Genomic DNA, 22,314 nt, shown 5'->3' with positions numbered 1-22,314 from the left:
TCCTTCACACTAGCTCCCTAACTCATGGTTAAGGGCATTTCTCCACAATAAGGCCACTGAAACAAAACAGAACTGGAGGTGGGATGGTCAGTCGATTCTGCAGGTTTGATGGGCCACACAGAGACTGCATCTACACTAACATCAGAAGATCAACCGCTTAGGTTCGATCTTCTGGGATGCCAATTCACGCGTGCGCAAAATGATGCATTCCGGGGTCAATGTTGACCCCCAAACTCCTCGTGAGCCACAAGGATAAAGGAAGGTCAATGGGAGAAGCGCAGTTGGCACACCAAAAATTGCATAGCAGCTGTCAGCTTTCCAGGTAAATGAAGACACAGCCAAAGTTAGGAAGGCTTTCTGGAAAAGTGAATAGCAAAATTAAGTTTAAACACCATATTTCCAAATTCTTCCAAGCATCACTGAAAAGCTTTATCCCCAAGATGAGATGTAGCAAGATTGGTTCTTTGTGAGGGTCAGGGCAACTAGAGAGGTTTTAAATGATATTACAATGGAAAGCTAGTTCTTTGACCTCAACTGTGAAAGAACTAGCTCTGATCCACAACAAACTCAGTAGAGGCAGAAAGCCAGGGATATTTTGTACTGGGAATAATGAAGGTGTGAAAAGCTTATTTATAGAGGCAAACATGACCAACTAACTTGCGCTTGTCAGATACACAGATAGAAAATACCCCTCCAGAAGACAGAAAAGAGTGAAAATGGAAAGTCCCATAAGAGGTAAAAAAGTTGCAATGATGCAACTAACTAGCAGAAACAATGCAAGTGGATTCAGAGTTGCAGAGCTATAAAAAAGGACAACGTGACCAGTCAATATTCATGAACCAGTGAATATGGTTTGGGTTTTAAATTGGGGGTAGTTACATTTTTATCAGTTTCAAATATTAACTTACAGTACAAGTAGCACAAATTACTGACTTTAATCTCTTGATGAGAAACTGATGGCTCGCATATTAGTATGTGCTGGTGAGCTATACACATGGGCTTTTTCTCTGTCAAACTTACCAATTTCAATGCAAAAACAAATAAGGGGTGTTTGTTTTATTTTCAGATTAAAAAAAAAACCAGAAAAAAAATCTCTGTCTTTTGGTCCTTTGATGCCTCAGAGACAGTGACAAAGACATATGTTATGATGGTTGAACTGGAAAGAAGAGAGATGCAATAGTCAGGAAACAAAGCATGTGATTACTATATGGCTACAAAGGGGCATATACCAGAAAGGCAAGGAACCAGCTAAATATACTATAGAGAGAAAGTGAATAGATATTTGAAATGGTGTGAGGAAAGGGTGCAGACAGTGTGATCTAAACAGAGACAAATGACTGGCAAGTAAAGACACCCAGGCACAATTAAGACAGCATTTAAGGGTGCTCATTTTTATATATTCAAGAGGTATAGCCTTGTTTGTTATAAGCAAGCTGCATAGATTAGAGATCTAACTGATAGAAAAATAGGAATGTGCTGCCCTTTTTAAGGTAATGAATTTAAGGAAGTTCTTGCTAAGTGTTTGTCGCTCCTTCCATACAATATAAATATGAAAAATACCTGCTTCTAAATCACACAGATTCTTAAATAGTGGTGTGATGTATGGCCATATTAGGATTTTATTTATGTTAATGTAATGGATTTTTTTTAAATGAAGTTGGCAGTTTTAAAAGCTACAACTGAAACACACTAAGAACCATTGAAGTAGCAGGAAGCCTGATAGATGACTAGAAAAGATCATCCATATTTAAAATTATGACAGAAGAATTCCTCCCATGTTTTATATGATGGATTCATTCTCCCTTTTAAAAGCAAAATAAATTAATCACAGATGAAGCATCTCCAGCATTCGAGCAGCTTTCCATGGCCCATTACTTAGCCTTGGTGGTGATGGTGGTGGTGATCAGGTTAATTGACTGAAAAGTTGAATCATGTTACAGGATTAGGTTTCTAGTTAAGAGTTTAAAATCTCACTTTTAAAATGATGCTTGAAAAGATATTTTTAATGTGACCACATAGCTTTTAAAGTGCTGGTGGGATCTCATGGGTGGTGGGTGAATCCCCTGGCTTGGGTGGCTAGGCACCAACCCTGCCCCTTCGACCCCAGACCCTGCCCCTTCCACACGCACTGTGACTTTTGGCCTCTGCTCTGCACCACAGCTTCCCCGTCTTGTTGGACTCTGGCCTCTTCCCCAGACTGCCCACCCCTGCCCCACAAGCTTCAGAGCACCAGGCAGTGTAGCCCCATCCCTATGCTTCTCTGGAGGCATGAGGTGGCTGGGGAAGGCAACTGCAGCTTTCTCCAGCCCTGAAATGCTGGGAAGTTGGGCAGTACCACCTGCGCAAATCAGCTGATTCACAGCACTGTGGAAGTGCTGGGGGGAAAGGGAAAAGAAGGTAGGTGCAGGTCCCACAGTGCAGGAGAGGCAGAAGGGGGTGTGCAGGCTGCAGGCTGCCCTCCACTGAACTAGACTGTGTTCTCCACTGAAGTGCTAAGTTGAGCTAAGGCAGTTTGTGTCATTGTACACACTACAGGCTTGGTCCTGCTGCCACACGTGCCATATTACACCAACATCATAACTGCACCTCCATGAGAGGGGTAGGGCTTAGGCTGATGTAGTTCGGGTGTAGTAGACACTGCATAACTTACATTGGCTGGTGACTCATTCTTGTCAGTTTCACAGCTCCACCCCATGACAAGAAAGTCTGGGAGCTGTGGTGGCCTCCAACTAGACCCCTGCTGCCATCACAGCTCCCTGCTCCCAGACACATTGCTGCCTGTGCTCTGCACTCCTGGGGGAAGCCTCAGGAAGCCAAGAAGCCCAGGCAGCTGCCCCAGCTCCTAGCCCTGGCTCCAGTCCTCCACTGCCCCTCCTCAGCTGGTGGAAGCGCTCTAGAGGCTGCACTCCCCCTACAGGAAGGTAGTGTGGGCATCAGCCCCTGCAGTAACCACTGCAAGGTAGATATTCCCCTCCACACATTAGATGATCTGGCATCTAGTTCCAGCTCTGCCTCCAACCTGCTCTGAGACCTGAGCAAATGACTCCATTTTTGTATACTTGTATGCTTTGTAATTTCTGCATACTAATTTTTGTATATTTCTTCCTCTGAGTAGAGGTATAATGGTGCCTGGGGATCCTAACTTACAGGCATGTTGTGAGGTTTAATTAGGGTGACCATATTTCCCTGTGCCAAATATGGGACATTCTGGAGGGATGGGGAGCAGCTCCCCAGCTGTGGCTGCCAAGCAAGTGCATCTCCCTGACAGCCCCATGCCAGGGGGCATCGGAACAGGCCTCCTGCCCCACAGAGAAGCTCCCCAGTTGCAGGGGTGGTTACCTTGCAGAAGGGGGGCTGGTTGCTGGTTGCCCCACGCCACCAAGCTCTGGGAATGCTGCAGGGATGCAACCTGGCTATAGCGATGGCTGCCTGGGGGGCTGCTACCCAGCTGGGTGGGGGTGGGAGAGCGCTCCCTGGCTGCAGGGGGTGGCTGCAGCTCCCTGCTGTTCCATACGTCTGGGCACTAGGACTGGAGCTGCCACCCTGCCAGAGGAGCCTCCCTGGCTGCAGAGGGTGGCTGCCCCACACCTTGGGGCAGTGGCAATGGTGCTGCCGCCCTGCAGGAGAGCTCTCTGGCTGCAGAGGCTCCCTAGCTGCTGAGGCGGCTGTCCCGTGGGGGGCAGGGAGGCAGCTACATGGAAGGCTGTCTTGCAATGGGGGTATGGCTACCTCCCCAGAGGGGTCTCCCCGGCGTCAGGGGCAGCTGCCACACGGAGGGGCTGCCCATCACTGCTGGGTCACCAAGTCCCCCTCAATATCTTAGAGGTAGGGACAAAACACGCTACCCTATCCCGCATCATACCATGCCTTACCTCTATGGCAGTGCCCCAGCCCCTCTCCTGCTGCTTCCTATAGTGGATGGTCAGCACATGCTTTATGTCCTGTCCAGCCAACTCCTGACTGATTTTATATGCAGCTGCAGCTGCACTCACTTGGGGAAAGGGCAGCACAGCAAGGGGAGTGAATACACAGGACAATCAGGTTTTTTTTGTTAAGGACAGAAGGGAAGCCTACCTAAAATACAGGACTGTCCCAGTGAAAACGGGATGCATGGTCACCTTATGTCACATTCATCAACAATGTTTATATGGGCCTTTAGAATGACAACATGAGAAAGGTAACAAGTCTCCAGGACCAGACGGCATTCACCCAAGGGTTCTGAAAGAACTCAAATGTGAAATTGCGGCGTTATTAACAGTGGTTTGTAACCTATCCTTTAAATCCACTTTGGTACCAAATGACTGGAAGACGGCCAATATAACGCCAATATTTAAAAAAGGCTCTAGAGGAGACCCTGGCAATTATAGACCGATAAGTTTAACATCAGTACCAGGCAAATTAGTAGAAACACTAGTAAAGAATAAAATTGCAAGGCATGTAGAAGAGCACGAATTGTTGGGCAAAAGTCAGCATGGTTTCTGCAGAGGGAAGTCGTGTCTAACTAATCTATTAGAATTCTTTGAAGAGGTTAATAAACATGCGGACTAGGGGCACCCAGTGGACATAATATACCTAGATTTCCAGAAAGCCTTTGACACGGTCCCACACCAAAGGCTTTTATGTAAATTAGGTGGTCATGGGATAGGAGGAAAGATCCTTTCATGGATCGGGAATTGGTTAAAAGACAGAAAACAAAGGGTGGGAATAAATGGTAAATTTTCACAATGGAGGAGGGTAACTAGTGGTGTTCCCCAGGGGTCAGTCCTGGGACCGATCCTGTTCAACTTGTTCATCAATGATCTAGAAAATGAGGTAAGCAGTGAGGTGGCAAAGTTTGCAGATGACACCAAGTTGTTCAGGACAGTCAAAACCAAAACAGATTGTGAAGAACTACAAAAAGATCTCAGCAAACTGAGTGATTGGGCAGCAAAATGGCAAATGAAATTTAATGTGGGTAAGTGTAAGGTAATGCATGTTGGAAAAAATAACCCAAATTACACGTACTACATGATGGGGTCAAATTTAGCTACGACAGATCAGGAAAGGGATCTTGGAGTTATAGTGGATAGTTCTCTGAAGACATCCACGCAGTGTGCAGCGGCAGTTAGTAAGGCAAATAGGATGTTAGGAATTATTAAAAAAGGGATCGATAATAAGACAAAAGATATCATACTTCCCCTATATAAAACTATGGTACGCCCACATCTTGAGTACTGCGTGCAGATGTGGTCTCCTCACCTCAAAAAAGATATATTGGCATTAGAAAAGGTTCAGAAAAGGGCGACTAAGATGATTAGGGGCTTGGAACGGGTCCCATATGGGGAGAGGCTAGAGAGACTGGGACTTTTCAGTTTGGAAAAGAGGCGATTGAGGGGCGATATGATAGAGGTATATAAAATCATGAATGGTGTGGAGAAAGTGAATATAGAAAAATTATTTACCTTTTCCCATAATACAAGAACTAGGGGACACCAAATGAAATTGATGGGTAGTAGGTTCAAAACTAGTAAAAGGAAATTTTTCTTCACACAGCGCACAGTCAACCTGTGGAACTCCTTGCCTGAGGAGGCTGTGAAGGCCAGGACTCTATTAGGGTTTAAAAAAGAGCTTGATAAATTTTTGCAGGTTAGGTCCATAAATGGCTATTAGCCAGGGATAAAGTATGGTGCCCTAGCCTTCAGAACAAGGGCAGAAGATGGATGGCAGGAGATAAATCACTTGATCATTGTCTTCTGTTCTCCTTCTCTGGGGCACCTGGCATTGGCCATCGTCAGCAGATGGGATGCTGGGCTGGATGGACCTTTGGTCTGACCCAGTGTGGCCATTCTTATGTTCTTATGTAAAGGTGATATCTCTTATTGAACCAGATTCTATAGGGGAGAGAGGGAAACTTTTGAGTTTATACTGGCCTATAATGTACCCAGAACAGCAATGGACATCCTAAGCTAGTGAGGGGTCCACAAGAGTCGCTCTCCTTCATTTCTTTGGCTTGAAGGATTGTTGTAACCAAGATGGTCTTCTGGGATAGGGTAGTTACGCTAAATGCACTTGCTTACCTACAATTTGCAGGATGTGCCGATTGAACTGTGGCAGCATTTTGATTGGATGCAGAGGGAGCACACAGCTGTCACAGTCAATATTGTGCACAACCAGCACTCACCTCACTTCTACATGCATATCACTTTAGAAATACTGGTGGGGGAGAAAACTACATGGATGGAAATCAGTGGAATCTGGCGTTAGACCAGCAGAGCCAGTGGAGGCTAAAATCTTTAGAACTGCAAGAAAGTGTCTTCACTTGCACATCTCCACAAAAGCAGCACCAGTAAGAGTTGGGCACCTCTCATGGAGGTGATTTTCTTTTTGTTGTTGGCAAGAGTAGAAACTCCCAAAGATTTTCCTCTAAAGGAGGACTTTTTCTGCTTTAAATGTCAAGTGTAGATATGTCCAAAGATATTACTTCACCAACCTTTTCTCTCCGTGTAGCCTTTTAACATTCTCAGATGCCAAACATCAGTGTTCCCTATAAGCTGAGTGGTTCGGTGGCCTCCCAGGAGAGAGTCAATTGCCACCTGGCTTGTTAGCAGAGTGTCCACGGCCTTCCACGGCCAACAGCATGTTCTTCTATTGGTGGGGCACACCTGCACACATGTTGGTGCATGTAATAAAATTTATTCCACATCCAGATGGAAAAAATTAAAGGGAACATTGTAAAGCATTGTAAAAGTGCAAAGTAGCATTATTTTGAATTAGTGTATAATCCATTTAAAATCAAACGTTTCTCAGAAAAGCAAGTATTTAACTTTGGAAAATATTAGTGTTTTGCGGAGATGTGCACATCTATTTAATTTAAAGAGAATTTAGTGATTATTTTGGGTGCTAATCTTTCTGTCCTGGAAACAGTCTGCTAGGGACCCAGGTAAAATGCCCAATATTGCCAGTTGCAATGCAATAACAGCAGGTTGGAAAGCTTTCAGCAGAAAGACATTTTGTCTAAATGTGCCATTTTGAGGCATCTGAAATGCTTCCTGGAGAAATACTGATTTCAACAAAGTTTTTGTCAGGAAGCTGTTTGGACAGAGTGATTCTTCTTTGATAGCTAGAGCTGGCATATGTGAGCCAAGCAAAAAATTCCTGCTGTGCTGCATTCAGAGTGATTCGGGAGGCAAAATTCTGTTCTGAAAACAAATTTTGAAACCTTAAAGGTTGCCATAATGTGGTATTGTTGTCCTCTGTCCTCTCTAAATGCAGCCTACTCCATTGAGGAGCATCAATGTATCCTGACCTGAAAGGATTGCCTCTAACAAAACAAAGCTAGTTTAGTTTCCAAGCCTGCTTAGCACATGGTGCCCTTCCTGAGAGGGTCAGTAAGAGTTATAACCGTGATTTTGGCCTTTGTGATGTGGTCATTTTTTTCCATTTAGGATTGGACTCAGTCTAACAAATTGTATCAGTTTATCTGACAAACAGCCCCCAAGAACTAAGTTTTGGTCATTAATGAGCTAAGGCAATTTTCACCCAATGATACAGAAGGGAGAGTTTCTGTATCCCATTGTCAATCTCAGCCATTCATTTCATGTTCGTTGTAAAGTGTAATATGGAATTTCTGTTGCATTCCCCTTCTACATGATAACCATCTGAAACATCGAGGAATTTGTAATATTCTTGCTATAATTTGATAAATATTTCCTTTTTTAAGATGTAATCAAATTTTACCCTCAGAAGAATGGACAGCACCTATGGAAATACAAAACTAAGCCACTAGGGGCTTGTGAAGTACAGTAATCCCCCACTTTACACAGCTTTACATTGTGCGAAACTCCCTTTAACGCGAATTTTGCACAATGTGAAGCTTCTGGGCTCTCAACCTGCCTAGCTTCCTGCTGCTGTGGGCAGCTAGTCAGGCTTATGAGCCCCTTCCCCTGCCTTCCCAGAGGGGCGCTAGACACTGCTCTGGGAAGGTAGGGGGAACGCTTTTATCGCGCGTAGCTGCATGCAACTGCGAGCAGCCAGTTGGGCTAAAACCCCCTTCCCCCTGCTTCCCAGAGCAGTACCACTTGACAGCTGTGCCAGTTCACCCCCGTTAACCTCCCCAACTCCTCCACCCCATGGCCCCAGTTCACCCGCTCATGCACCCCAGCTCACCTCCCCCAGCAGGGAGCTCCAGCCACATGCCTGAAGCTCCCCTCCAACCCCAGCAGACTGGTCTCCAACCCCCCTTCACACCCAGGCCCCAACCTCCCCCCACCCAGCCCCAACCCCTGTGGACCCAGACCCAACCCCATGCGGCCCCAGCTCACACCACCCCCATGCTGCTGGCTCAGCATGTACAGGGCTCCAAACCTCCCCCCCCAGCTCAAGCACCCCATCCTAATGCAACTCTATTTGAGCCCTGCCCCACCCAGTTCACCCACACACACACGTGTGGGGCACTGGCTTCAACCTGCACACAGGGCTCCAGCTCCCAGCCCCTAGCATGCAGATGGGGGACTCCACCCCCCCGCTACACTCAACCACCCTGTCCCAGTGCAACCCCATTCAATCCCCCTGGCTAGACCCCTCCCCCACTGCAGCCCTAGCTCACCTCCTGTGTGTGGGGCTCTGGCTGTCAGCCACTGCTGGTATACACAGGGCCTCCATCCTCCTGCCAGCTCAACCCACCCCCGCCTCAGTTCACCCTTGTTCAATCCCGCCTCCACCTGGCTCAAACCCCCCAGTCCCCAGTTCACCCCCCACAGCACACACTGGGCTCCCAGCTGCCACCATGCATGGGGGCTCCAGCTCCAGCTATCAGCAGCTGCAGTCACATGAGGCTCTAACACCCCCTCCCGGCTCATCCCCCTCCAGCTCACCCCATTTATCCTCCCAAACACCCCAATGGCTCCAGCTCACACCCCCCCAGCATGTGTGGCTCTGGCTTCAACCTGCGCCTGGGGCTCCCAAACCCTGGTGCACACAATTGCAGGGCTCCAGCTCCACCCTCCCTACCCACCACCCGTGCAGCCCTGGCTCCAAGCCCCTGGCCAGGCTCAACACCCACCCCAATCCCCTGCTGCCTATGTCCAACCTCCTGCACACCCTGGTTCAACTGCACCCTCCCTCCCCCACTACAGCCCTAGCCCACCCCAGACTAAACCTCCAGGGCCCCTTCCAGGGCCACAACCCATCCCCCAAGCCCTCCCTGACTTACTCAAAATTCAAGGTACACGAGGGTCATGTGGAATGCAACCCTTCCATACCACGGGGGATTACTGTAATATGTTTTAAGATTGTTTTTATTACAGCCATCTATCAACATGCTAGACTACGAACTGGAAGTCGTCCATGAGTTCGTGTACCTAGGCTTGATGATCTCGGACAACTTGTCACTTGATAGCAAAATCAACAAGCGCATTGGAAAAGCCGCCACAATGTTCTCCAGGCTGACGAAGAGAATATGGGTAACAATAAGCTCACTGTACACACCAAGGTGCAGGTCTACACAGCCTGTGTTTTGAGCACACTGCTGTACGCCAGTGAAACATAGGACTTTGCGCTCAAAACGAGCAGCGGCTCAACACATTCCACATGCGCTGCCTTAGGCTCATACTCGGTATCTCATGGCAGGACGAGGTCCCCAATAGCACAGTGCTTGAGAGGGCAGGCATTGCCTCCACGTTCACCCTTCTCAAACAGAGGTGTATGTGCTGGCTGGGCCATGTCTCATGCATGACGGATGGCCGAATACCAAAGGACCTCCTCTTCAGCGAACTGGCGTTTGGAAAGAGGCCGACAGGGTGACCTAAATTGCGCTACAAGGACACGTGCAAGCGTGACCTCAGTGCGCTCTCTTTCAGTGTGAACACCTGGCTTTCACTCGCCTCAGACAGGCATGCCTGGAAACAGGGAGTGAAGGAAGCTCTTGTTATGTATGAAACTACCTTGGTGAAGGAAGTGGAAGACAGGAGAGCCCTCAGGAAGATCCGTGCCCGTGATACCAGAGCGACATCTGCCTACTGCTGCTCACAGTGCGGAAAGGACTGCCACTCCCGGATTGGATTGCACAGCCATAGGAGACGCTGCCTGAATCAGTCCAACTGGTGCGCAAACCCATGATGCCTCGGGATCAAAGGATGCCTACTACTACTACTACTTTTATTACAGTAACACCAAGACCAAAGGATGGTGCCCAACTCTTGAAAGACAATGAAACCATTGCTTCTCGCTGGAGGGAGCACTATAATGAGCTCTTGAACCACCCATCCACTGTGGTCCTAGACTCCCTTGACCAAATCCTTCATCAATCACCTAGAGATGATCTTGCAACACTTCTTACCCTGAGTGAGATCCAAGCTGTCATCAAAGCGATGAGGTACAACAAGGCAACTGGACTAGATGGAATCCCCACCAAACTCTTCAAAGAAGGTGGGCCAGAGCTCCACAAACAGCTCCACCTCCTGATTCTCAAGATTGGGGATAGAGAGCAGATGCCACAAGATTTCAGAGACACACTGATTGTCAGTCTTTTCAATAAGGGTGACAAGTCGGACTGTGGAAACTATCGTGGCATCTCCCTCCTAGCAACTGCAGGGAAAATCTTAGCTGAAATCCTCGCAAACCAACTTCTGCCACTCTCAGAAGAAATTCTGCCAGAATCTCAGTGTGGCATCTGACTATTCTGAGGAACAGCAGACATGATCTTCGCTGCCCAGCAATTGCAAGAAAAATATCGTGAACACAACCAAACCTTATACAGTAAGGTCTCAGAGTACGCGAACTCAGAGTGCATGACCACTCTGTTATGCGACTGACCCTGACCACCTCCCCCGGCCCCATTTAAATCACCTGCGAGTGGCTCTGGTTCAAGCCGTCCCCACCACCCTGCGGGGCTCTGGAGCAACACCTCTGCTGGCTCACAAGCCAACCTCCCCTGCCCCACGTGGTTCTGTTGCGACCACCCCCCACTGCTGGCTCACAAGCTGACCATCCACCCCCTGCGGCTCCGGCATGATCCTCCTGCCAGCTCACAAGCTACCCACCTGCCCGCCCCACGTGTCTCTGGCGTGACCCCCATGCCAGCTCACAAGCCACCGTCCTTGCCCCCTGCAGCTCCAATGCAACCCCCCCGCCAGCTCACAAGCTGCCTGCCCTGCGCGGCTCCAGTGCGACCCCCCTGCTGTCTCACAAGCTGTCCACCCACCCACCTGTCCTCACCCCACCCTGTGCCGCTCCAATGTGACCACCCCGTGTGGCTCACAAGATTCCCACCCAGCTGCCCCCCCCACCCTCTGCTGCTCCGGTGCAACCCCTCCCCCCCCCGCCAGTTCACCGCCCAAGCACAGCTCTGGTTCCAGCTCAACTCCCCACCACCCACAGCCCAGCTCACCACCTGTGCTCAACTCCACCCCTCAACCCCTGCAGCCCTAATCCACCCCAGGCTTAGCTCACCTCCCCCCAACCTGCTTCCCACAGCCCCAACCCACTGTCAGGCTTAACCCTCCCCAGCTGCCACCCCAGCCCAGGACTTACCTTTCAGCTGCTTTCCCAGCTGCAGAACATGTGTTCTGCCAGGGAAAAAACCAGACCCCAACTTGTGCGAAATCTGGGTTTATGCAAGGGTGCATGGAACGGAACCCTTGCGTACTCTGAGACCTTACTGTATATGAGTTTCATCAATCTGACCAAAGTATTCAACTCAGTCAATCAGAGCACCCTGTGGATGAATCTCTCAAGGATCAGCTGCCCCAAAAATTGATTGGCATTTTATTGCTGTTTCATGATATGAATGCCACAGTATTGAGCAACAGCTGACCCCAAAGCAACCCGTTTGAGGTCAAAACAGGAGTCAAGCAAGGCTGCATCATTGCCCTATCACTGTTCTGCATCTTCATCATCATGACCCATCACCTCATTCATGGCAAGCTTCCAGATTATGTGAAGAATGTCTACAGAATGAACAGGAAACTTTTCCATTTCAGGGGAATGAAGGCTAAAAGCAAGACCTCCACAACCTCGATCAGGGAGCTCCAGTACACGGATGACAATATGGTTGTTGCTCTTTCTCCCACATCCCTTTAGACCCTCTGACGTGTCTTCACTGAAGCATACAAGAATCTCAGCCTTGCACTGAACATCAAAAAGACCAAAGTACTTCACCAACCTTCACCGACAGGACAATCTCAAGCACCTTCTATTGAAGTCAATGGAGAACTTCTGGAAAATGTGGAGCACTTCCCATGCCTTGGAGGTCATCTTTCCACTAAAGTTGACATTGATGCAGAAATCCAGCATCATCTGAGCTGTGCAAGCTTGGCTTTCATTCACCTGAGACAAAGGATCTTTGAGAACTGGGACATCTATCCCAGGACAAAGATCCTTGTATACTATGCCGTGGTTGTTCCAATGCTGCTGTATGCATGTGAAACCTGGATAACGTATGAGCATCATTTGAAGGCACTTGAACAATATCATCAACGCAGCCTCAAGAGAATCCTAAATATCTCTTGGGAGGGTATGCGCATGAACACTAGTGTCTTGTAAGAGTTGAACATGACCAGTATTGAAGCCATTATCATTCATCAATAACTTTGTTGGACTGGTCACATGGTTCAGATGTCTGATCAGTGCCTCCCAAAACAGATTCTGTTTTCTGAATTGGAGGAAGGACAGAGGAGCATTGGGGGGCCAGCAGAAGCGATATAAGGACATGCTGTAGGGCACACATGAAAAAGTGCAACATCAGTGTCAGTACTTGGGAGAACCTTGCCGAAGACCATCCCAGTGGAGAATGGTAATCCGTGAGAGAGGGGGTTCAATGTGAGAGGTCCCACCACAGTGCAGGCAAGGAGAGATGGAGAAGGAAAAAATAGCATCAGAAACTGCTCCGCGTTCCTCCAGCAGCTACCAACAACTGCCCCCTTCTGTGATAAGAGCTGCGGCTCCAGAATCAGGCTGATCAGACATCAACAGGCTCACAAATAGGAGGGTGTCATGAAGATGTCCTACTTGTTATCGAGTGACCACCAAGAACACCTTGAAGCCCCAGCTGAGATGGAACCTCATGGTTTTACATACTTACATAATGAGAGATGATTCCTGCTCCAAAGACTATGAATGGGAGGGGCAAACAGAGATTCAGAAGATTGAAATGACATGCCAAGGTTGCAGGCAGAACTGGAAATAGAATCTGGATCTCCTGAGTCCGAGTAAAGTGCCTATAATTAGCCCACACTGCTCTTCTTCTGTTATATATTTTTAGCATATGGATTGATGCAGAATGTCTAAATAGTGTATCAATCCATATGTCTAACATCAGTACCATTTGCTATTAAAACATGAAAGAGTTCACTCTCAGACATATTTGCCCACACACATGAACACTCATGTTGTACCAAGTGAGATACTGGTAATGCCTTTGCTTTTAGTTAAGTCTTCTGAGCCGCAAATCAGCAAAATACATATTTTGTATAAGATGCTTTGATTAGTCCACTCTTTTTGAGAGGCAAATTTCCCTTTAAATTGTTTTCAGTCTGTACTTCTCCGCTTATCTCTGAAAAGGTCTTTGTAAATATTATCTTTATGCCTTTTGTAGTGTAATCAGCAGTTCTGGCACAAATATCGTCTGTCCCTAGTTACTCAGCTCCTTATTCAACCACAGTTTGTTTTTGCATTGCAAATGCAGCCTTTCCACTTCATTCTATCCAATATAAACTACTTAATAGCCAGTCAGGCAAGCCCAGTGAATAGTTAATAATAACAGTAATGATTATTCGATCTGAAGTTCCATGCTCACAGAGTGATCGTCCCCCTAGTTTCTGTAGCTCAAAGGGAAAAGGAACATAAAAACATAATCTGATTTGACAGGTGTATCTGCTGCCGGAACTGGCCAAACTTGTCTCCTTTATTGCATTGGAGATCAAGTAATGATTCTTCATGGATACTCTTTTTAAGGGATTATGGGCATCATTTTATCTATATGTGCAGTGAATTACATTATCTGTTACTATATGATAAAATAGATATGAAGAGACCCAGCTCTGCAGTTTTTATGGGTATGTTGGAATCAACAGTTCCATGTGCACAGAGACAGGGTCTGTGAAGCCCTAAGTGAGCTTGGAAGTGTGGAATGCTATTGCACAATAGTACAGTCACATGGATTTTGTTTCAGGAGAGTCATAAGCATGTGTAGTCAGTTCCCATTTGGGAAAGCTTCTTAAGTATATGTTTGGTTCCTATATGGTATCACATTGCCTGAAGCTGGTAGCTGTGTGTGCATGAAGTACAGCACCTAAAGCACTAAAATGCTGTCTTACAGAGAATGACATTGTGAGAGTATATTGAATTTCCAAAGAATCCAGGGCTTCTGACAAGATTTTGATGTGGGCCAGCAAATGTACGGGCTTAGTGTATAACAGAGAAATAGGAAAGGTATGCAAGTGTTCAAAAATATGACCTCTGGGCTTTACTGGAATAGAAATATTAAATAATAACAGTGTCACTTAATTGGCATGTACTTAATTTTTAAGAACATGTATTTGCCCTAGAAAATGAAAGCAGTTACTTCTTAATTACGTGCTCGTTACGAGGCTATGACCCATGACTAATAAAAAACTGTTATCTTGCTGTCAGAAGTATTCTCAAAGAAATACAGTCTGTACTATGGAGTTAACAGAGTTCATTCTTTCAAACTGAATGGTAAATGATTCAGATTCTAGGGCCATCTCCTACCAAATTAAAATACTAATTTAATTCAGAAAAAGGGCTTTTTTCCTGTCAACCTTTGTATTGTAGGTACAGCTTTGTGTGTTTCTCGGATAATGAAATTTTTAAATGGTATTTAGTAGCTAACTCTTTCAGATTTAACTACAGCTTACCCTTTGTCCCTTCCTAAGCCTATTTTCAGTCATTTCACCTTGACTGACTTAGCTTGATTCAGGAAATGCAATTGGTATAAGGTCGTCTCTGTGGTCTATATTAAAGTCTGTGTTGTGAGATCTAGTCTATTTATTAAATATTTTATAGCTATTATTAGGAGGATTACTGAACTTTTTATTATGTTATTGTGTCCAGAGTTGCAGGAAGAAACTCAGACTGAAAAATATATGCTTACAAAGATGTGAAAAAAAATCTGCTCCCAAATTTAATTCTGCTTTCACGACATTCAGAGACAATTTCTCTTTCTCTATCCATTATTAACTTCATCATTGACTTTCCAAGGCGGCCCTGGTTTCTTATACGTAAAAAATAAATTAATAAGTGAAAAATATTGTATTAGTCTTTGTTGGAACGGTGTACTGGCAGGAACATATAATTCAGAATGCAATGGTGACCACTTAAAATTTCAATGATTCTTCATCAGGATCTTCCCCTTATACGTTTTTGTTACTTTAAACTTGACCTGAACCAATTTAAAAATACTTTTTTGTAAATGCTGCTGCTTGTTGGCCTGCAGGCTTCTGGTCCTCAAGGTTCGTTGAAGGATGGTGCGAAGAACGCTCTTCAGAAAAGCTTCAGGGTTCTAAATGAAGCCAAGAAAGTAGAAAGTGATGTTAAAGGTATGTGTCCTGTAGATGACATCCATTTTTGTTGATAAGCTGCTCAGGTCTATTATGATCCTAGTGCAAGGAGGACACGGTGGTGGGGAATTTAAAAAAAAGCTCAGCCGGTGGGTGAGAAGTCTGTCATTGGATACAAACCATTCCTCCAAGGGAGACTGTGATCTAAATGCAGAGCCTTGACATACTAAGCCATCCTGAATGCAGGCAATGAGTACAATTAGTAACTTTATGTCTGTTATTTAGGATGAACTTCTAATTCTGACTATGGCAAAGTACTAAGGCACTAATATATTTCTGTCTGGGCTACCTGGGCATTAGAGCCTTAGTTTCATCTCTCTTTCACTGGGTTTATTACGTAGGCTAGCATTGCTGTTGGTGTTTACTAACATACTACTGTTACAGGCCAGATGTAAACAGCAGGGCCAACAGCAACCAATGGCCCTGGGCCCCCAGCAGGGCCTCAGGCAGAATGTGGGGGAGCTGGGGGCAACCAGCCCTCGGTGCTACTCAGACCACAGCGTAGTCTCCCCCACTCTTCCTCCCTCCCGCCACAGCCCTTGGAGCCACATGAATCCAGCGCATGCTCCTGTGACAAGCCATAGTTGCCCCTTTTGCACCCACTGTGGTCAGTTGGCCTGGCAGTAAATTACTTCCCCATGAAGCAATGTAGGCTTTGCTGTTAAGAGCTGTGTCTCTGTTTTCACACTGGACAACCCATGGCTTGGTATTAGAGTTGGGTAGAGAATTCAGTGGGTTTCAACTGAAAATTTCAACAAAAAATTTTAAAAAAATGTTTTCATTCAAATGTTCACAGAAGCAGAAAACAAGAAACATTAAGACCCAAATAAACTGTAAAAAATCAAACCAATTTTAGTTTTTTGCCAAAACTCTTTTGATGTTTAGTTTTCATTATTCCAGTGAAAAAAATCAAACCTTTTTAAAGAAATCAGGCGTTTAGTGAAAATTTTCTTCGAATCAAACACAGTTTTCTTTTCCAAAGAAACTACAACAGAAAATTTTGACCAGCTGTAGTTGGTACAGCTAATGGATTACTACTTGCTCAGAGCTTTGCTTAATGTGAGAAGCTAAATCTTAAAATACATGTATTAAGTTAATATACAATAAAGCAGGGCAACTCATATTTATGTAGAACGTATTTAGATATTTTCCTATCAATTGCTGACTGTTGAATTGGTCAATTTATATATCATTACGGCTACGTCTACACGTGCACCCAACTTCGAAATAGCTTATTTCGATGAATAACGTCTACACGTCCTCCAGGGCTGGCAACGTCGATGTTCAACTTCGACGTTGCTCAGCCCAACATCGAAATAGGCACAGCGAGGGAACGTCTACACACCAAAGTAGCACACATCGAAATAAGGGAGCCAGGCACAGCTGCAGACAGGGTCACGGGGCGGACTCAACAGCAAGTCGCTCCCTTAAAGGGCCCCTCCCAGACACGCTTTCATTAAACAGTGCAAGATACACAGAGCCAACAACTAGTTGCAGACCCTGTATATGCAGCACGGACCCCCAGCTGCAGCAGCAGCAGCCAGAAGCCCTGGGCTAAGGGCTGCTGCCCACGGTGACCACAGAGCCCCGCAAGGGCTGGAGAGAGAGTATCTCTCAACCCCCCAGCTGATGGCCGCCATGGAGGACCCCGCTATTTCGATGTTGCGGGACGCGGATCGTCTACACGTCCCTACTTCGATGTTGAACGTCGAAGTAGGGTGCTATTCCCATCCCCTCATGGGGTTAGCGACTTCGACGTCTCGCCGCCTAACGTCGATTTCAACTTCGAAATAGCGCCCAACACGTGTAGACGTGACGGGCGCTATTTCGAAGTTACTGCCGCCACTTCGAAGTAGCGTGCACGTGTAGACGCAGCTTACGTGACCAGTTCTAGCATGTTGCAACAAGTAGTACACTTCCAGTGCTTTTTATCCAGATAAATCATAAGCTGTTTATAAACCTTTTCAAGAGTATGCAAAATCACTTACTGTAACACTAATGGAAGCCATTTCTGAATAGAGTAAAACATAGTACCTATTTATTAGTAATAGGGAGAAAGCCATGCTAGTCTATATACTATCAAAACACGTGGTTTGAACCAGGATGCAAATTTTCTGGGACACATTAGGGGCTCTTTTGCATACTTGGCTTCATCTAATTCTTGACTCTCCCCCCCACCCCTCTACTCTCTGATTTGCTCACCTTGATCCTTTTTTTCTGATTTGTCAACCTTGATTACTATTTTTGGTTTTCTGTGCCTTAAATATTGAGTCTGTTCTGGTATGGCTATGGTCTGAAGAAGTGGATCTGTCCCACGAAAGCTCACTAATAAATTATTTTGTTAGTCTTTAAAGTGTTAATTTACTGCTTTTTTGTTTTTATCTATTTAATAGTGGTAACAAACCTCCATAGCAGCTGATAACAGGAAGGCTATGTCTACACTACAGAGTTATTTTGAAAAAAGATATTTTAAAATGGATAAATTTTGCAATACCTTATTTCCTGCATTTTGAAATGGGATGCCAGTATTTTGAAATATCATTCCAGGCACATACTTCCTTTTTCGAAATGGATCCATTGGACACCATTATAGCTTATGCTGAAATAACATTATTTTGACTTATGTCAACCTATTTCAAAATAGCTTATTTCAAAATAGACATTCCTCCTACAGTGAGGTTTACTGGTTTTGAAACAATGTACCTGCTACTTTGAATTTATTTCAAGATGGCAGGTGCGTAGTGTACATGCTAGTAAACTTATTTCAAAATATCAGCTGTAATTTTGAAATAACTCTGTAGTGTAGACATAGCGAAACTGAAGACTACCTTGCTTGAATGAAACTGAAGAGGGATTATTTGTTAAACAGAATTCCATTATCCACTTTGAATTTGACCAGTATTCTGGGGTTATGAGGTTGTGGGAAATGTTAGGGGTCTTTAATAATCACTAGTGATCTCAACAGCCATTTTTATGTCAGCCAAAGGAAAGCACCTACAGAACTATAACATGTTGGGTGACAGGTTTAATGAAAAATTTGAAAGACAAGTGTCACCTACTGAATTGGCCTTTGACGGCCTTCTATCCGGGTACGAACCAATGTTAGTTTCTGATTATGTCCAGGATGGTGATTCAGCAGTTTATTTCAAATTAGTTTGCAGTAGCTTTCTGATATGCATTCCTTTATGTATAATTTGAAATGTTATCCTGGATCTTTTGAGAAAACTGTGCCCAATGATAGTAGAATCTCTTGAATTTTGAGTAATAACCATGGCATAGTTGGATCAGGTTGAAGTGACTGAAATTATCATAGCACATAAGAACACTCATACTGAGTCAGACCAAAGGTCCATCTAGCACAGCATGCTGTCTTTCTACAGTGTTCAATGCCAGGTGCCCCAGAGAGAATGAACAGAATTAGTTAATCATCAAGTGATCCATTCCCTGTTGCTCATTCCCAGCTTCTGGCAAACAGCAGCTAGGGATACCCATCACTGTCCAAACGTCCAATAACCATTGATGGACCTATCCTCCATGAACTTACATAGTTCTTTATTGAGCCTTGTTATAGTCTTGACCTTTAGAACATTCTCTGACAAGGCATTCCATAGGTTGATTCTCTGTAGTGAGAAAAATACTACCTTTTGTTTGTTTTAAATCTGCTGCCTGTCAATTTCATTTGGTGACCCCTAATTCTTTTGTCAAGAGAATGAATAACTCCTTGTTTACTTCTTTATTTATTTTCGACACACCAGTCATGATTTTGTAGACCTCTGTCATATCCCACCTTAATTCTCTCTTTTTGAAGCAGAGAAGTCCCAGTCTTATTAATAAAAATGAGGCACCCCTTTGCACCTTACAGATTAATGCATTTATTTCGAAATAAGGTTTCATGGGATAGAGCCAAATTTGTCAGATGCATTTGATTAAATAGGTTCCAGCTAATAAAAGTTTATGCGCAAATAAATTTGTTAGTCTGTAAGTTGCCACAGGACTTTTTTTTTTTCTGAAACAGACTGACATGGCTACCCTCTGAGTCTTGTTCATCTTTTCTTATACAAAACCATTCCACACCCCTAATTGTTTTCACTGTCCTTTTCTGAACCTTTTCTAATTCCAATATATCTTTTTTCAGATGGGGCTATAACAGCTGCATGTGGTATTTAAGATATGAACATACCACAGATTTATTTTTGGTCATATTATCAATACCTTCCTTAATGAGTCCTAACCTTGTTGGCTTTTTTGACTGCTGCTGCACATTGAGTGGATGTTTTCAGAGGACTATCCATGATGCCAAGATCTTTCTTGAGTGGCAACTGCTAATTTAAACCCTATCATTTTATATGTATAATTAAGATTGTTTTCTGATGTGCATTACTTTGCATTTCTTGACATTCAATTTCATCTGCCATTTTGTCACTCAGTTACCCAGTTTTGTGAGATCCTTTTGTAGCTCTTCACAGTCTGTGTAGACCTTAACTAACCTGAATTGTTTTGCATCATCTGCATATTTTGCCACCTCACTGTTCACCCCTTTTTTCCAGATCATTTATGAATATGTTAAATAACACTGGTCTTAGTAGAGACCTCTATAGTACAACAATTTACCTCTCCCATTTCTGAAAATTGATAATTCATTCCTGCCCTTTATTTATTTTTTTTAACCAGTTGCCAGGAAGACCGCCTTTCTTATCCTACAACAGCTTGCTTTGCTTAAGAGCCTTTGGTGAGGGGCCATTTCAAAGGCTTTCTGAAAATATAACTACACTATATTCACTGGATTCCCCCTTTTCCACTTGTTTGTTACCCTCTCAGAGAATCCTAGCAGAGTGGTGAGGCATGATTTCCATTTATAAAAACCAGGTTGACTCTTCCCCAACAAATTATATTCATCCATATGTCTGACAATATTGTTGTACACCATAGTATCTATATCTGTGGAAGGCAATTAGTGGCTCGCAGCTGGATGCAGTTCACCAGGGTTAGCCCTGGCCAGCTGCCATATGCTTTATTTGCCTTTGCATCCACTGGTATGACTGCTTGCAGCTCCTTGTTGGCTGCAGTTCACTGCTCTCGATAAACAGGAGCTGCAGAAAACAGTGCGGACCAGGCTACCTCTTTCTGCAGCTCCCGTTAAACAGTGAACAGCAACCAATGGGAGCTGTGAGCAACCATGCCTGTAGATGCACAGGTACATAAACCATCTGGCAACCAATTGGGGCTAACACTGGCAACCTTTGTCTTGGCTGTGGGCAGCTTATTGCTCATCCCTGTTATATGCTATAGTACAGTGTACTTTAGCTCCTCAGCTCAGCCACTCTGAATAGAGTATTAAATACATCTAGGCCTCTCACATACACACACACAGACACTTTCCCTCAAAACTTCTTCACCAACCTCCCCTGTCCCTCCAGATTGCTAGTTCATCTGGACACTTAAAGGTGAGCTTTTTAAAGTCCTGGTTTTCCTGAGTAACTTCGTCCCCTGGTTAAGGACTATTGGGTGCTTAAAGGCCTAGGGATCAGAGTCTCATTAAGAAGCTCTCAGCTTTGTCTAGAGATCACTAGGTGCAGATGAATAGACCACACACTATCTGTCAGTCAAGTAGCAAGCACACCACAAACATGCCCATTTCAGACAAATTTACCTCAAGGATCACATAGTCACTCCTCCTTCACCTGGAGAACTTCATCCTAAAAATCCCACCAGCTGTTCCTGTTTGGTAGCAAGCTGGGAACACAAATTACCAAGAGATTGTAGTGGATTCTCCATCTCTGACAATTTTTAACTCTAGATCTGCTCTAGGAGTGATTTGCAAGAGATTCTATTGTCTGTGTTACACATGAGGTCAGAGTAGATGACCTTTGACTCTATGGCTATCTAAGGAAGTTAGATGGCCTATATTGGAACAGACATTTGTTGTGGATACCGCTCCAAAGTGCAAGACATCTTGTGCTCAAAGTAAAAAGTGAGAACAGAATTTGACTGTGATATGTGTGACTTACATATGCATATATAAGCATATAACTTGGCCCTGAGAAAGTGTTTTTACAATATAAATTACATATTTAGGAGATGTTTTAAAATGCACTCCAACAAAAGTTCATTCCTACCAAAATTCACAGAACTGAAAGAGCAAATAGTGTAAAGTAGGCACAAAACAATCCTAATGCAAGTAGAAAGAGATATTTATAAATTCCCAAATTAGGTTCTCATCTACATTTATGTAATCCCAGTGAAAATTAATGGAACTGATGGGTTTTCATTAGGGTTCTTTAGTAATGATTTATATTAAAATTGCTTTCTAAAGGCATAAAACTTTAATAGGTCCCCAAATGGATTCTGAACATAATGAAATATGGTCTTAAATTCCATCTGCCCTGCAGAAATCAGTTAAACTTTATGCCCCAAATGCAGAGTATGAATGGCTTCGTCTCCCCTGCTTTAACATCAAAATCATGATGTTACCGTATTAACCTAATCCCTACTGTATGTGTTGGCATTTCTGGGATGTAAAATGAGAGCTGAGATTACAGCTAATAGAATGGAAACTCCTTAGGATTTTTACAATGCTCCCCTTCTCAGAATCCCTACTGAAAGTACAGAAGTGAAAGATGGATGATGGGCACTCTATAAAGAGCTGGTAGATGCAAGTGATCATTAGTTTATAATTTCTGTCTCTGCACCATAGGTGGTACATTAGTTAAAGTAATGAAAACCCATAAAGCACTCAAATAATATATCCTCCAGCAAGCCA

The 22,314-nt window shown here is 44.5% G+C and overlaps 1 protein-coding gene across 4 annotated transcripts in view; it reads left to right on the top strand.

Annotated features, from left to right (window-relative positions):
* The window catches only part of LAMA2 (laminin subunit alpha 2), a 588,677-nt gene that overhangs the window by 467,394 nt on the left and 98,969 nt on the right, over positions 1 to 22,314 (top strand). For all 4 annotated transcript variants that reach the window (XM_074990592.1, XM_074990590.1, XM_074990591.1 and 1 more), the window contains one exon: positions 15,431 to 15,533. In XM_074990592.1, the coding sequence (XP_074846693.1) occupies positions 15,431 to 15,533 (103 nt within the window). The remainder of the gene's footprint in view (positions 1 to 15,430; positions 15,534 to 22,314) is intronic.

Source organism: Carettochelys insculpta, chromosome 3 (assembly GCF_033958435.1).
Source record: "Carettochelys insculpta isolate YL-2023 chromosome 3, ASM3395843v1, whole genome shotgun sequence".
NCBI lineage: Eukaryota > Metazoa > Chordata > Testudines > Carettochelyidae > Carettochelys > Carettochelys insculpta.
This window is presented reverse-complemented; position numbering and strand designations above follow the sequence as displayed.